The sequence below is a fragment of the Ovis aries genome, chromosome 24, assembly GCF_016772045.2.
Source record: "Ovis aries strain OAR_USU_Benz2616 breed Rambouillet chromosome 24, ARS-UI_Ramb_v3.0, whole genome shotgun sequence".
NCBI classification, from domain to species: domain Eukaryota; kingdom Metazoa; phylum Chordata; class Mammalia; order Artiodactyla; family Bovidae; genus Ovis; species Ovis aries.
Window position 1 is genome coordinate 37058922 of NC_056077.1, and position 16838 is coordinate 37075759.

The 16838-nt window shown below is 40.8% G+C and overlaps 1 protein-coding gene across 1 annotated transcript in view; it reads right to left on the reverse strand.

The window, feature by feature from the left end:
* The window catches only part of LOC101110202 (cytochrome P450 3A24-like), a 59960-nt gene extending 43363 nt beyond the window's left edge, over positions 1 to 16597 (reverse strand). The window contains exons 1-3 of the mRNA XM_004021036.5: positions 16434 to 16597; positions 10289 to 10382; positions 6102 to 6154 (exon numbers count right to left, since the gene is read on the reverse strand). Of these exons, the coding sequence (XP_004021085.2) occupies positions 6102 to 6154; positions 10289 to 10382; positions 16434 to 16504 (218 nt within the window). The 5' untranslated portion in view covers positions 16505 to 16597. The remainder of the gene's footprint in view (positions 1 to 6101; positions 6155 to 10288; positions 10383 to 16433) is intronic.
* Between the last annotated feature and the right edge of the window lie 241 nt (positions 16598 to 16838).

Consider the following 16838-nt stretch of genomic DNA (forward strand, 5'->3'; position numbering starts at 1 on the left):
CACAGTTCAAAAGCATCAATTCTTTGGCGCTCAGCTTTCTTTACAGTCCAACTCTCACATCCATACATGACCACAGGAAAAACCATAGCCTTGACTAGACAGATCTTTGTTGGCAAAGTAATGTCTCTGCTTTTCAATATGCTGTCTAGGTTGGTCATAACTTTTCTTCCAAGGAGTAAGCATCTTTTAATTTCATGGCTGCAATCACCATCTGCAGTGATCTTAGAGCCCCCCAAAATAAAGTCTGACACTGTTTCCACTGTTTCCCCAACTATTTCCCATGAAGTGATGGGACTGGATGCCATGATCTTCGTTTTCTGAATGTTGAGCTTTAAGCCAACTTTTTCCACTCTCCTCTTGCACTTTCATTAAGAGGTTTTTTAGTTCCTCTTCACTTTTTACCATAAGGGTGGTGTCATCTGCATATCTGAGGTTATTGATATTTCTTCCAGCAATCTTGATTCCAGCTTGTGCTTCTTCCAGCCAAGCGTTTCTCATGATGTACTCTGCATAGAAGTTAAATAAGCAGGGTGACAATATACAGCCTTGACGTACTTCTTTTCCTGTTTGGAACCAGTCTGTTGTCCATGTCCAGTTCTAACTGTTGCTTCCTGACCTGCATATAGGTTTCTCAAGAGGCAGGTCAGGTGGTCTGGCATTCCCATCTCTCTCAGAATTTTCCACAGTTTATTGTGATCCACACAGTCAAAGGCTTTGGCATAGTCAATAAAGCAGAAATAGATGTTTTTCTGGAACTCTCTTGTTTTTTCCATGATCCAGCAAGATGTTGGCAATTTGATCTCTGGTTCTTCTGCCTTTTCTAAAATCAGCTTGAATATCTGGAAGTTCATGGTTCACGTATTGCTGAAGCCTGGCTTGGAGAATTTTGAACATTACTAGCATGTGAGATGAGTGCAATTGTGCAATAGTTTGAGCATTCTTTGGCATTGCCTTTCTTTGGGATTGGAATGAAAACTGACCTTTTCCATTCCTGTGGCCACTGCTGAGTTTTCCAAATTTTCTGGCAAATTGAGTGCAGCACTTTCACAGCACCATCTTTCAGGATTTGAAATAGCTCAACTGCAATTCCATCACCTCCACTAACTTTGTTCATAGTGATGATTTTTAAGGCCCACTTGACTTCACATTCCAGGATGTCTGGCTCTAGGTGAGTGATCATACCATTGTGATTATCTTGGTCATGAAGATCTTTTTTTTACAGTTATTCTGTGTATTCTTGCCACCTCTTCTTAATATTTTCTGCTTCTTTTAGGTCCATGCCATTTCTGTCCTTTATCGAGCCCATCTTTGCATGAAATGTTCCCTTGGTATCTCTAATTTTCTTGAAGAGATCTCTAGTATTTCCCGTTCTGTTGGTTTCTCTATTTCTTTGCATTGATCGCTGAGGAAGGCTTTCTTATCTCTTCTTGCTATTCTTTGGAACTCTGCATTCAGATGCTTTTTTGCATTTCTTTTCCATGGGGATGGTCTTGACCCCTGTCTCCGGGTACAATGTCACGAACCTCCGTCCATAGTTCATCAGGCACTCTATCTATCAGATCTAGTCCCTTAAATCTATTTCTCTCTTCCACTGTATAATCATAAGGGATTTGATTTAGGTCATACCTGAATGGTCTAGTGGTTTTCTCTACTTTCTTCAATTTAAGTCTGAATTTGGCAATAAGTTCATAATCTGAGCCACAGTCAGCTCTGTGGGGTCACCATTAACCCTACCATAGAGCCTGTAGACCCCAGGGCTGGGTCACCTCAAACCAAACAACCACCTGAGCAAGGCCTTGCCCACCAGAGAAAGACCCAGTTTTTCCCACTGCCAGTCCCTCACATGAAGAAGCTTACACAAGCCTCTTGGCCTCAGCCATCAGAGGGAAGACAGAAGCAAGAAGCACAATGCAGCAGCTAAAACAAAAACCATATTACAGAAAGTTAATCATGATGTGAAAAGATGCTCAGTATCACTCATTATTAGAGAAATGCCAATCAAAACTACAATGAGATATCACCTCACACAGGTCAGAATGGCCCTCATCAAAAAGTCTTCAAACAACAAATGCTGGAGACGGTGTGGAGAAAGGGGAACACTCTCGCACTGTTGGTGGGAATGTAAATTGATACAGTCACTATGAAAGACAGTATGGAGATTCCTTTAAAAACTAGGAATAAAACATGACCCAGCAATCTCACTCCTAGGCATATACCCTGAGGAAACCAAAATTGAAAAAGACACATGTATCTCATTTTCATTGCAGCACTATTTACAATGTCTAGAACATGAAAGCAACCTAGATGTCCATCGACAGATGATTGGATAAAGAAGTTGTGGTACGTATACACAATGGAATATTACTTGGCCATAAAAAGGAATGCCTTTGAGTCAGATGTAATGAGGTGGTTGAACTAGAATTTATCATACAGAGTGAAGTAAGTCAGAAAGAGAAAGATAAATATCGTACACTAATGCATATATACAGAATCTAGAAAAATGATACTGAAGAATTTATTCATAGGGCAGCAATGGAGAAAAAGATATAGAGAATAGACTTATGGACATGGGGAAAGAGGAGGAGAGGGTGAGATGTATGAAAAGAGTAACATGGAAACTTACATACCACATGTAAAATAGATGGCCAACAGGAATTTTCTATATGGCTCAGGAAACTCAAATAGGGTCTCTGTATCAATCTAAAGGGGTGGGATGGGGAGGGAAATGGGAGAGGGGTTCAGGAGAGAGGGGATATATGTATGCTGTTGCTGCTGCTAAGTTGCGTCAACTGTGTCTGACTCTGTGTGACCCCATAGATGGCAGCCCACCAGGCTCCTCTGTCCCTGGGATTCTCCAGGTAAGAACACTGGAGTGAGTTGCCATTTCCTTCTCCAATGCATGAAAGTGAAAAGTGAAAGTGAAGTCATTCAGTCGTGTCTGACTCTTAGAGACCCCATACTTATGGCTGATTCATGTTGAGGTTTGACAGAAAACAACAAAATTCTGTAAAGCAATTATCCTTCAATAGAAAAAAGAATTTTTAATTAATTTAACTGGGAGTCCAGGACAGCTATGCTACTGAACTTGCCTAAGGAACCACCACCAAGGATGCTACCAGGGAAGGCATAATGCTAAATAACCTCTGGAACTGCAGACATCCATCCATATTGCTACTCAGGACAGAGCCAGAGCCTCTGACATCTTGCCATGGAGACTGAGAGCATGCTCACAGCTGCTGTGTGCACAGTGACTGTCTGCATCTGTGTTGAGCTGCTGGGAAGCTATTGGAGTGACTGATGCCATGATTTCTTGTACTAGTGCTGCTTCAACAGATAGCTAGTTGTCTGTGCTTGTCTTTCTCAATTATTGTTCCCTGAGACTCTACCAGGAGCAAATAAAAAGTGATTCTCCCTTTCTTCAAAAGAAAGAAAGAAAGAAAGTTAATCATGATGAAAAAGCAGAAACTTATATCCTAGATGAAGGGACAAGATAAAACCCCAGAAAAACAACTAAGTGAAGTGGAGATAGGCAACCTTCCAGAAAAAGAATTCAGAACAGTGATAGTGAAAATGATCCAGGATCTTGGGAAAAGAATGGAGGCAAAGATTGAGAAGATGCAAGAAATGCTTACTAAAGACCTGTAAGAATTGAAGAACAAACAAACAAACACAGGTGAATAACACACTGCTGCTGCTGCTGCTGCTAAGTCACTTCAGTCGTGTCCGACTCTGTGTGACCCCATAGATGGCAGCCCACCAGGCTCCCCCATCCCTGGGATTCTCCAGGCAAGAACACTGGAGTGGGTTGCCATTTCCTCCTCCAGTGCATGAAAGTGAAAGGTGAAAGGGAAGTCGCTCAGTCGTGTCCGACTCTTCACGACCCCATGGACTGTAGCCTACCAGGCTCCTCCATCCATGAGATTTTCCAGGCAAGAGTACTGGAGTAGGGTGCCATCGCCTTCTCCAGAATAACACACTAGAAGGAATTAATAGCAGAATGACTGAGGCAGAAGAACAGATAAATGACCTGGAGGACAGAATGGTAGAAATCTCTGCTGTAGAACAGAACATAGGAAAAAGAATGGAAAGAAATGAAGACAGCCTAAGATACCTCTGGGACAACATTAAACACACCAACATTCATATTATAGGGGTCCCAGAAAGAGAAGAGAGAAAGAAAGGGCATGAGCAAATATATGAATAGAAAACAGCTGAAAACTTCCCTAACATGGGAAAGGAAATAATCAACCAAGTCCAGGAAGCACAGAGAGTCCCAGTCAGGATAAACCCAAGGAGGAACACACCAAGACACACAGTAATCAAACTGACAAAAATTAAAGACAGAGATAAAACATTAAAAGAACAAGGGGAAAATGACAACTAACACACAAGCGAACTCTCATCAGGCTATGAGTAGATTTCTCAACAGAAACTCTACAAGCTGAAGGGAATGGCATGATATATTTAAAGTGATGAAAGGGAAGAAATTACAACCAAGAATACTCTACCCAGAAAGACTCTCCTTCAGACTTTATGGAGAAATCAAAAGCTTTCCAGTCAAGCAAAAGTTAAGAGAATTCAGCACCACCAAACCAGCTTTACAACAAACGCTAAATGAATTTCTCTAGGCAGGAAACACAAGAGAAGGAAAAGACCTACAGAAAATAACCCCCAAACAATTAAGAAAATGGTAATAGAATCATTCATATCAATCATTATCTTAAAGGTAATGGATTACCTTAAATGTAAATAGATTAAAGACACTAACCAAAAGACATAGACTGGCTGGTTGGATGAAAACAGGTGCATGTATGCACTTCCACTTACTGCATCACTCTGCTTGACACACTCCCCCCCAAATTGTATGTAATTGTTTTATATTGTTTATTTAATCATGTTTCCATTATGGCAATTGTAATTATCTTTTATTTTTGTCTGACTGTTGATTGTGAAAACTGATAAACATCTTTTACTATTGTGATTATGATACTATTACTCACTTAATAACACTATATCTTGACTGGCCAACAGAAAAATAATAGAAGTCTATATCACCAAAACTAGGATCTAATAGGAAAACCTGTAATCACTTTTTAAAATCCAGATGCATATCAGAATTATCTTGAAACTTTCTGCAAAATACAAATGCTCTGGTATTGCTTTTTTTCCTCCAGAGCTCCACATGTTTCTAATGAGCAGTCATGTTTAAAAACAACTGGACTATATGATGATCTTTTACTTTTATCTAGTTTACTTCACTTTTTCTATTTCATATTCAGTGCTCCCATTTGGTTTAGTTTATGTTCTCCAGTTTTTCCATCTTTTCTTCTTTTTTTCCCTTTGATGTTCTTTCTTGAACCTTTATCAAGTGTAGTAGAAAGGCATTTGTATACTACATATAAATATGTATAATATATATATTTTAAAAAACATGAATTTTTGCCTAACTAAAAAAATTATGACATTTCAATTTTACTTGTTTGACTTAGTATGAGCAGAATACTAGATTTCTAATTAAAAAATAGACATGCAACAAGTGACAAAGGTTTATGGTATGAAATAGGGAACTATAGTCAATATCTTATAATAACATATGATGGGAAATAATTTTGAAAATAATATATGTGTATTTGTATAACCAAATCACTTTGTGTGCACATTGTAAGTCAACTCTACTTCAATAAAATATATACATTTTAAAAAGAGAGAGAAACATGTGGGAAAGGGTCATAAAATGCATTTATAGGCACATATTAGAATGTTCTGGAATAATGCATTTTATGCAATTAAAGGCAACCTAAGGAGAGAAAAAGTGGAAAAGGGGGGAAAGAGTGAGACACTGACAGAAAGTGATGCTAGGAGTCCCTGGGTGTCAAAGTCTGGAGAAAAATGATGACCTGTGACTCTCCAGGCTTGATTCAGACTGTGGACCTGCATACCTGGTGTCTTCTAGGATCTCTGGGCAAAAAAGTCTCCAAAGCTTTACAACAAATGACTTCACTCCAAGAAGCTCTGGAGTGAGACTGTCCTCTATACCAAGAGGAGAGGGAGAGTGGATAATTATACCAAATGTATCCAACAGAAGTTTCCAGAATACTCACCCCCAAATTTTCCCATACTTTTTAAAACATTCTTCATCAAACTCACACATACCCTGCAAGGAAAAACAAAATTATGTTATTAATATACTGTATTGAACCCTACCTCTAACTCACAAAACTATCATTTTTCACTGGCAGTTGGAGGGGAGTTCTTATTCACAAATGTCTTAAGGGAAAGGAGAGAAAATAGAGGAGATATTTGAAACTGATAATTTAAAATCACTCCTATTATACAGAGTGAAGTAAGCCAGAAAGAAAAACACCAATACAGTATACTAATGCATATATATGGAATTTAGAAAGATGGTAATGATAAGCCTGTATGCGAGACAGCGAAAGAGACACAGATGTATAGAACAGTCTTTTGGACTCTGTGGGAGAGGGAGAGGGTGGGATGATTTGGGAGAATGGCATTGAAACATGTATAATATCATATATGAAATGAATCGCCAGTCCAGGTTTGATGCATGATACTGGATCCTTGGGGCTGGTGCACTGGGATGACCCAGAGGGATGGTACGGGGAGGGAGGTGGGAGAGGGGTTCAGGATGGGGAACATGTGTATACCTGTGGCGGATTCATGTTGATGTAGGGCAAAACCAATACAATATTATAAAATAATTAACCTCCAATTAAAATAAATAAATTTATATTAAAAAATAAATAAAATCACTCCTAAATATTCTTTGAATATTATAGATACTAAAACACTTACCCCTGTCAATGAATACTACTTACTCCTTGTCTTTCTGAAGGCTTTTCCTTGTGCATGTGTTGTCTAAAATCCTTTCATCTCTAATCCCCCATGGACATGTGAGAAAACTGAAGCTGAGAGACGTAAGAGTTTCCTACACACTCTTTCATCTCCTAGTTAAGCAGCCTTTTCATTTATCTCATGCGAATTCTAACAGAATAAGGAAGTTAAAGCGCCAGTGATGTTTTTTAATCTCACAGATTTAAATAAGTCTAAGGAGTGTGTGCTGAATGAGAGAGTGAGTGAGTGAGTGAGTGAATGACAAAGTGGACTTGCCTTCTAGTTTTCCAGCTCAACCCAGAAAAAATGGGAAGATGCCACAACTACACAAAGGACAATGCGGTTTACATGCCTGGCCTGAGTTTTTCCTTCTATAACTTAAAAGAAAAAAAAAAGCCTTTTGCTAAGTTTCTATTGTGATATTCGAACTGTGGTGTTGGAGAGGACTGTTGAGAGTCCCTTGGACTGCAAGGAGATCAAACCAGTCAATCCTAAAGGAAATCAACCATGAGTATTCATTGGAAGGGCTGATGCTGAAGTTGAAGCTCCAATGCTTTGGTCACCTGATGCAACAAGCTGACTCATTGGAAAAGAACCGATACTGGAGAAGTGGGCAACAGATGATGAGATGGTTGGATGGCATCACTGACTCAATACATCAGTTTGAGCAAACTCCAGGAGATGGTGAAGGACAGGGAACCCTGGTGTGCTTCAGTCCATGGGGACACAATTGAGCGACTGAACAACAAACAACGAAGCAAACGAAGTTCTCAGAAATGTGGGGTTTTTAGGTGCATCTACTAAGAAGTTCATCTCAGAAAGGTTGATAGGAAATTGCTGCTTCTTCAGATGGAAAAATATTCAGGAAGTTATTAGGCAGTAATGAGATAATGACAATCTCAGTTGGGAGAATTGGGATCTAAGAAACAATCCTTATGTCTGCTGGAAAGGAAATCTGAGTCAGACAGCAGCTGGCACACAGGGCTCTGCCTGTGGACAGCTGGACATAGTTCACGACCTTCAGCTGAGGGACCAGGCCCTGGGGGAATTATCAGAGCATGATGAATATTAAGATTCAGCCAGAATTCACAGTCCATCTGCTATCTGGTACATTCCCTCCAGTTAAATTAAACATTAAATTAAATTTTTAATAATTTTTTCAAATCATATCCTTTCTAGTGAATTTGCATATGTGATTCTGTCTTATTTTTAAAAACTCCACAACTTGTTTGGTCATTAAATATCTGAAGCAAATAGACAACCACCACGTTGCCTCAGTTACACTCATTCCCTGCTCAAACTAACCTGTGAGGTGCCTGCTCTGAAGGCACAGAAAAAGTAGAAAGCTTTTGTTCCATCTCTCAAATCCCAAAAGATGTCATGTGTAGCAAGAGGTAGAGCAGAAAATGGAAAAAAAAAAAAAAAAAAAACTGCAGGCATTAGCAGTTCCTGAGAGAATCCAAGTATGTGCAAATTACCTGATATGTTAAAAACTAAAGTGTCCTGCCAGGAGCCAGCGTGAGGAACTCCGCCCGTGGCTTGGCATTACACAAAGGCGGGATCGAGCCTCAGGAGACCCCCTGTTCCCGAGCATCTACCCCCAAAACCAGAGTCTGCCTACTTTACTGCTTTATGCTCTCACCTACACCTCTGACTTTACAGGGGGCTGTCCTCCACCACCTCTCTCAGGAAGGAGCTAACTTACAGCTCCAGTCAATAAAAATTCCTGGGCGTGACAAGAGTGTTTCAACTTACAAACTCCTCTGAAGGTTCTCTAGCCTGCCTGAACAGGTTCATCCGGCCACATGTGATTATTCACAGCCTCCCAACCGTGAGAGGCACGAGATGCTTTAAACTTTCTAAATACAGATTCTTTTGAGAAGTTAGAAAATTATTAGTATAGTATAGTGGGTTGATTAGGAATTATATTGGTGAAGGGTTTTTCATTTGTTGAGCCAATATTTGCTGCTAAATCTCCATATTCCCTGCCCTTATAATGAATATAACTAGCATATAGGATAAATAAGTATTAGCCTTTGTCTGGTTATATTCTTTGTCCATTTTTTATTTAAGCCTTAGTGATTTTTGCTCTTTGACTGTAAGATGTTTTTAAATAACAGCTCTTCTTAATCTGATGCCAATTATTTCTCCTTTATTTGATTTTTACTTTATGTTTAAAATATTTAGAAATAATATTTTTATGTAATCAAAAAAAAGTATTAACCTTTAAGATTAATCATGTTAAACCTTACGCTAAGTAAATTCCTTTCTTAATTGTAACCCACTACACTCTCACCCTATAGGAATCCAACTTTATCTGGTACCTTCGGAGGGTGGCGCCTGGTTTAAGAAAAAATCACCCCTGGAAAAAATAAGTTTTCTGGTTGACTGACCATTATCAGAAAGGGGTATAAAATGTCAGCAGGCCTCATGGCCAGAAGATGATGTAAAACCCCTAAAACCTTTGTATACATTTATATGAAGCACCTGATTTTGACAAGGGTCAGTTCTGCTGACCCTGTGTGACTCTGTATTCTATCTCTATGTGTAACAAAAAGTATATAAGCAAACCTGAAAATAAAGAAAACGGATCAGTTTCTGGAAAGACTGATTCCCCCGTGTCGTTCTTTCTTGTTCTCCGTTTTCCTGGCTAAATTCCCATCTGTAGCGTGGGTACTTGCCAAGTCTGCTAATTTTGCCCTGGCTTCTAAGACCCATGCAAGAGAGAGCCCAAGGCAGGGCACCCTCCGCTACTCAAGTGGGTGCCAGTGGCCTACGTAAGTGGTGCAAACCTCTTGTCTCGAGGTTTTATTGGTATTCCACGTAAACCAAGTTATTCAGCCTCTTTTTCTCCACTAATTTTCCTACTACACTATTCTTTTCTAATCTCTCTTTATATTTCTAATTAAATAGCTTTTTCCTAGGACACTGATTCTGTCTCCCCTTCAAATTACCCTAGATCCACCAGGGCTGGACCCCAGCAGTGTCCAAGCAATTAAGGAGGAAAGGGACAAAAGGGTACCCAGAGCTTATGCTACCAACAAGGCACATCCAACACTAGTGTACGCAGCATAATGAGCCAAAACCAGGCATCCCTTCATGCTTTCCTCCTGACAATTAGTAGGGCTGGGCCTTGCTGGGAGTCTGCACCTGGCAGAAAGAAGATCCTCTCCACAAAGCTTACAAGATGGAACTTCAAGTCCTGTGCTGACTCAGCCAAGAGAGCTCGACTGTCTGAGGAGGCAAACTTGAGGCTCCTGAAAGCTGACAATAGAGGCCTCGGGTAAAAAGGTCATGTGCGGTGGGGTCTATGATGCCATTTCTGGGAAGTAAGAAAACTCTCAACTGCCTCCTGAGGATAATTTTTACTATGGAACTCAGCTGGGATTTGCAACCATAAGAAGCAAAAAAAGGGACATCAAGCAACACGCACCTTTCGGTAGGACAGAACGTTTCCCAAATAAGGTAGAGGTCTTGGCCCAGGAACTCCCAACTTCTTGAAAAGCCCATAGGAATACGTTCCATATCTATGAATTGAGAGAGAAAATCCAGGTCACGGATTGTGGAATAAGTGCTGGAGCTGCCCAGTCACTAACTCGAAACTGGAACCATCAGCCTAGAGAGGTAATATATAGGTAATAAATAATAACAGCAATTCCAAAAGCAATAATTACTTTCACTCATCTTCTTTCCCTCCTCCATAGTGAGACCACAAATAGCAGCTGAAATCTTGATGGTCCCAATCCTAGAGTGGATGCTTGATAAATATTTACAATTTGAGAGCTCCTGGGAGGTTTAGGCTATAATTCCTCCAAAAAATTCATTCATATGTATTTAGTAAGTTGACTCTTTCATGACTTAGAAATTCTCATTCTAAGTACACAGGGGAATTTTTTTTTTCCTGTCTCAAACATGAGATTTTGGATAACTGCATTCACCCGAGCATAACATGGCATTGTTCTTATACTTATCCTTTTCCTTCCCTTTATGCTGTTGTTGTTGTTTAGTCACTCAGTCATGTCTGACTCTTTGTGACCCCATGGACTGAAGCATGCCAGGCTTCCCTGTCCTTCACCATCTCCTGGAATTTGCTCAAATTCATGTCCATTCAGTCAGTGATGCCATCCAACCATCTCATCCTCTGTCACCCTCTTCTCCTCCTGCCCTCAATCTTTCCCAGCATCAGGGTGTTTTCCAAGGAGTCAGTTCTTTGCATTGGAGCTCCCGCCACGATCTGACCTCATTTTAAGATCTGATTCTTCTTAACTCTGTCTTCACAAGCAGGCATTAAAACAAGCACTGCTTTTTATTTTAATTAAAATAATATTAGTTTATTAAGCATAACTTGCTTTATTATTTAATTGCAATTCAGTTCAGTTCAGCCACTCAGTCCTGTCCGACTCTTTGCAACCCCATGGACTGCAGCATATCAGGCCTTCCCTGTCCATCACCAACTTCCGGAGTTTACTCAAACTCATGCACATTGAGTCAGTGATGCCATCCAACCATCTCATCTTCTGTTGTCCCCTTCTTCTCTCGCCTTCAATCTTTCCCAGCTTCAGGGTCTTTTCCAATGAGTCAGTTCTTTGCATCAGGTGGCCAAATTATTGGAGTTTCAGCTTCAGCATCAGTCCTTCCAATGAATATTCAGGACTGATTTCCTTTAGGATTGTCTGGTTGGATCTCCTTGAAGTCCAAGGGACTCTCAAGAGTCCAACACGACAGTTCAAAAGCATCAATTCTTTGGTGCTCAGCTTTCTTTATAGTCCAACTCTCACATCCCCACATGACTACTGGAAAAACAATAGCTTTGACTAGATGGACCTTTGTTGGTAAAGTAATGTGTCTGCTTTTTAATATGCTGTCTAGGTTGTTCATAGCTTTTCTTCCAAGGAACAAGCATCTTTTAATTTCATGGCTGCAGTCACCATCTGCAGTGATTTTGGAGTCCAAAGAGATCCATTGTTTCCCCATCTATTTGCCATGAAGTGATGAGACCAGATGCCATGATCTTAGTTTCTGAATGTTGAGTTTTAAGTCAGCTTTTTCACTCTCCTCTTTCACTTTCATCAAGAGGCTCTTTAGTTCTTCTTTGCTTTCTGCCATAAAGGTGGTGTCATAAGGGTGGCAATATGTTTTTACAAATTAATTATCTAAACAATTAAAATGAGCCAGTTAGCATCACTGCCCCAAACATGGGAAATGCAAACTTAATGGTTATTATAGTACACATAGATTTGAATTACATCAGTGGTTGTGTAAATGCTTAACACCTGGAGCTAAAAAAGGAACTATATTTTGCCTACCTACCTGAGTCAATTATATGATATCTATGAGTATATCTGGGCTTCCAAGGCAGCTCAGTCACAAATAATCTTCTGACCAATGCAAGAGACCTGGGAGATACTGGTTTGATCCCTGGCATAGGAAGGTCCCTGGAGGAGAAAATGGCAACCCACTCCAATACTCTTGCCTGGAGAATCCCATGGACAGAGGAGCCTGGTTGGCTACAGTCCATAGGGTTGCCAATAGTCAGACATGACTGAAGCAACTTAACAAGGACACACAAGCCAAGTGCGAATCAACTGAATTAAGAGTATTTTTTTTTAAATTTAAAACTTTTTCACCCGTTAACAAAATATATTCTTTATACTCATTTTTCACTCCATTCTTATCATCTTTCCTATCAGTAAGTGATCAGCTTAATATGCTCAGTGTCTATTTTCTGTATGTGTTCTTAGAAAATATATAATCATGCCTCATGTGCAGATGCTTTTATTTACTCTCTACCATTTTTTTTTTTTACTGCACTGAACAGTATGCAGGACATGCATTATCTTTGTTCCCAGACCAAGGGATCAGACTTGGGCTCTTGGCAGTGAGAGTGAAAAGTCCTAACCTTTGTACCACCAGGGAATTCTCTCTTTATTTTTTATTTTGAGATAACAGTACATTCATAAGAATTTATAAGAAATAGTACAGAAAGATCTCATTTACTCTTAACCCAGTTCCACCCAGTGGAGACATCTTTAAAAACTATACAGTAACCCAACACATACACACACACCCAGGTACAGCTTTGCAGTCTATGGTTTGTTACCCATGGTCTATGTGGTTAACATATTGGTCTAAAAATATTAAGTGGAAGATTCCAGAAATAATTTATAAGTTTTAAATTGTGCATTGTTCTGAGCAGCATGATGAGATTTTGCTCCATCTGACAAAATGTGAACCATCCCTTTCTTCAGTGCGTCATGCCTGTTAGTCACTTAGTAGCTGACTTAATCATCAGATCAACTGTCATGGCATCATCAGTGCTTGTGTTCAACTCTTATGCTGTGATGGTTGAATTCTTGAAGCACAGTGTTCTTATCTGTAGAATGAAAACTGTGCTCAAGTCTTCCATTACCATCATAGAAACTGAGTACCTTTCAGCTACACCCATGGCTCTGTCGTCAGGCAGTTTGGTTGATTTGGACTACAAAGAAGGATGATTGACCCTTATGTTCCCTGAAACTGTAGAAATGACCCAATGACTAAAGGATCCATTTCCAGACCATTCCCCACCTCATGGCATCTGGTCCTCCAACCAGTGATACTCACCAGCTAAGAACAGTGCCCCAGGTACACTCATTTTCCTGAAGATGCTCAATCACAAAGCAGCTAGATTACTGCCTCTGACTTCAACTATCTTATAAACCAACTGAGGCTGGCACTCCCCATAGCAGGCCTGCCTGTAGGTTATCCTTCGTGTATTATGTGTGCAAGCCCATGACTCAGGGTTCTAGATCTTTACAAGTCTGCTCACTCTAGTGTTACTGAGAGATGATAGAGCATGGGAAAAGAGAGGCTGAGGGAAGAGGCCGCCATCAATGGTTTAACCATGAACTTGCTAGACCTCCAAGGCTAACTCTGTAGAGGCAAATTAGTAAGGTATGGCTGAAAAGCAGGCTGTGTATAAATGATTCAAAATGCCCGAAAGGCACTTTTACCAGTCTTCAGTAACTTTCCCATGGAGGCAAAAGACACTTTGTATGACCAAAAATGAGTGGCCATAGACTGTTCCAGAATATTGGATTAAGCTCCTGTCTCTCCTTCTTTTGAAGCTAGCCTTTAAGGTAGCAGAGGTTCAAATTTCTGTATAAATCCAGCAATCTTACAATATGTGATAAGAGAAACCCAAAAAATTTCGTGGCAGGACCTACGTTTGAAGTGCCCATGGACGTACTTTGGCCAAGCCGTGTTGGCAATATCTCTCTTTCCTCCAGAGCAAGTGGTAGAGGTGTGGGCACCAGCTGCCACAACCAAGGGGTGGCCTGTGCAATTCCCACCCCAGTTCCTTTCTCTGTCTTCACAACCAAGGCAAAACTGGTTTCTGCTTCCGAACCTTCAGTTTGCTACATGAACCCAAAAGTGATGCCAAGCCATTGAGTGATCATGTTGGCAACACTGGTCCCACAGAAAGATCTGATGTAGTGTCTAACCTCACATGGTTCCACCAAGGCAGCAGGTGAACTGAGTGAATGCTTTGGTTTCTTTCTAGCTCCCCACTTTTTGGTACACTGATGCTTCTTTGGGTAAAAAGGAAGAGGCTAAAGATAAAGCCAATCATTTGCATAGTTTTTGCACTGCATCACCATAACGACAGCCTCGCCTGCAGTGACTGATTCCTGGCTGCACCAGTACCTTCTCAGGCTACAGGGATGTTTGCTTGGTGGGGACACTAGCTAGTACCAGCCCCACTGTCAGACAGACCACACACAGTGTGACTTAGATTGTATCTTGTCCCCAGGCTTCAAGCAGATGAGATGCCAACCTTATGGACCTTGTGTGGGATCAGCTCTGAGAAGTATCTCTGAGAGGTCTGCTCTGAGGAATGAGGGATATTCTCCCCTCCATTCCAATCTCTTTCTGGATGCCTCTCACACCATCACTGGCTCCCAGCCATGTATACTCATCTGCCCTGAAGACTAAAATAGCTTGCTGGACATGCATATTGAAAAAGCTATATCACAGGAATATATTTATACACTAGATTCATATTCCAGGCATTATTCTAGAGGGTGAGTTTATTTACATACCTTTCTAGGTACTGGACAACAGTCCTCTTTTTATCCTTCAGGGGAAAAAAACATGCTGGAAATACTCATATCAATTTTTTAAGTGAAGTGAAAGTTGCTCAGTCATGTCCAACTCTTTGGGATCCCCAACTAGACAGTCCATGGAATTCTCCAGGCCAGAGTACTGGACTGTACAGCTGTTCCCTTCTCTAAGGGATCTTCCCAACCCAGGGATTGAACCCCAGTCTCCCACATTGCCGGCAGCTTCTTTACCAACTGAGCTATCAGGGAAGCCCCAATTTTGGCAGTTTAATTTCATTCTATTTAGTACTAGATTCAACTATATAGAATGAAATTAAACTCTACCAATTAACTCTATAATATCAGACAGAAAATATGTTGCTGCAATACTTTGAATTACTAATATTTCTTTCAAAGAATTAAAATGAGGTTAATATTATTCATGTGGAGGTCATCATGATTTCCTATACTAAAGGAAAGTGAATTTGACATAGGGCTCATATGTGATTCGGAGGGGTATCTCTAAGCACTTGTTGAAAATAACTCCTCTCCCAACCTAATCCATGATACCAGATAGCCCACCACTTAAAGGAATTCTTCTGCTAGATGGTTTTGATGCATCCTCCTGTGCCATACTTAAAGAGGAAAAAGTGCTTAAAATCCAAATTGGACTCTGGGATTTGTGACAGCATAGGCTTAGCAGATTTTTATCACAGGGAAAATAAATTAGTACACTGATGCTAACCCTTCCAGAGATTAAAAGGTGAAAGAAATGAATATAATCTCAAGACTTCTGCCAAGTATCCCTAGATCTTAAGATTTCTCATTTGGGGCTCCATAGTTCTGCAGAGTACAGGGTGGGGGAATTGAGTCTTAGGAAAGGATGCCCTGAGGAGGGGCGCAGAAAGGCAGAAGGGCTGAGCATGACAAGAAGGGTGACTGGTCTTCAGGTCCCTACTAAAGTCTGGGTGCACCCAGTGCCTTGTGTACATAACACCAGGAAAGGAGGTTCCGGAGAAGGAACTCCTGAGTGACAAAGGGGACGATACTTCCTCATGTCTCTTACAGCAGGTACAGAATCCAAGTCAGAGAGAATGAAACAAAAACTCTCATTGCTCCTTGCCTCCAGGATTCCCAGCCATGGGGATCAGTGAGGACTATGCTGCACATGGGCCAGTTGTTTTTAATTTGCCCTTGATGGACTCTGGTTGACTACTCTAGGTCCATGCAAACTGGTAGTCAATCAGAGGGTCATTTACAGGAGCAAAGAATGTCACAAACCCTCCTAACTATGCTAACAGCAACTCGGGAGTAAAGCTAACTCCTTCAACAGATGTGGGTAAGATCAATAATAACCCATTTGGTGCCCATAGCACCCAATGCTTGAGCAACTTCCCCTCCATTTACTTTGAACTTAAAAAAACTAAGGGAACCCCCTTTCCTGCTTAGCACCCCAAGACCCAGGTTATAGAGGAGATAAGCCTGATGGTTACTCACAGATAGAGGAGCACCAGGCCGGTAGCCAGGAGAACCCAGGTTTCCACGGAAAAGCTTGGGATTAGCTCCATGGCCACTTTTCTTGGCGATTCCCTCCTCTGAGTTTCCTTTCAGCTGTGTGTGCTGCTCTCTGCCTGCCTCTGGAGCTTCTGTTCACATTAGGTGGAGATTCAGTGCGGCTGGGAGATTTATGTGCTTAGAAAGGAGGTGGAGCTGGAGCTGCAACCAACAGAAAGGCGACCTGGGCTCCACCTGCAGGAGCCCTCTCTGCCTTGGTAGTTGGCCAAGCATCACACGCACTTCAGTTTGACCTCCTTTGAGTTCATATTCTGTAGGACATCAATAAACAACTCAATCAGTGTTATCAGTAAGCCCAAAGGTTACAGAAACTCAAATAAAGCCACT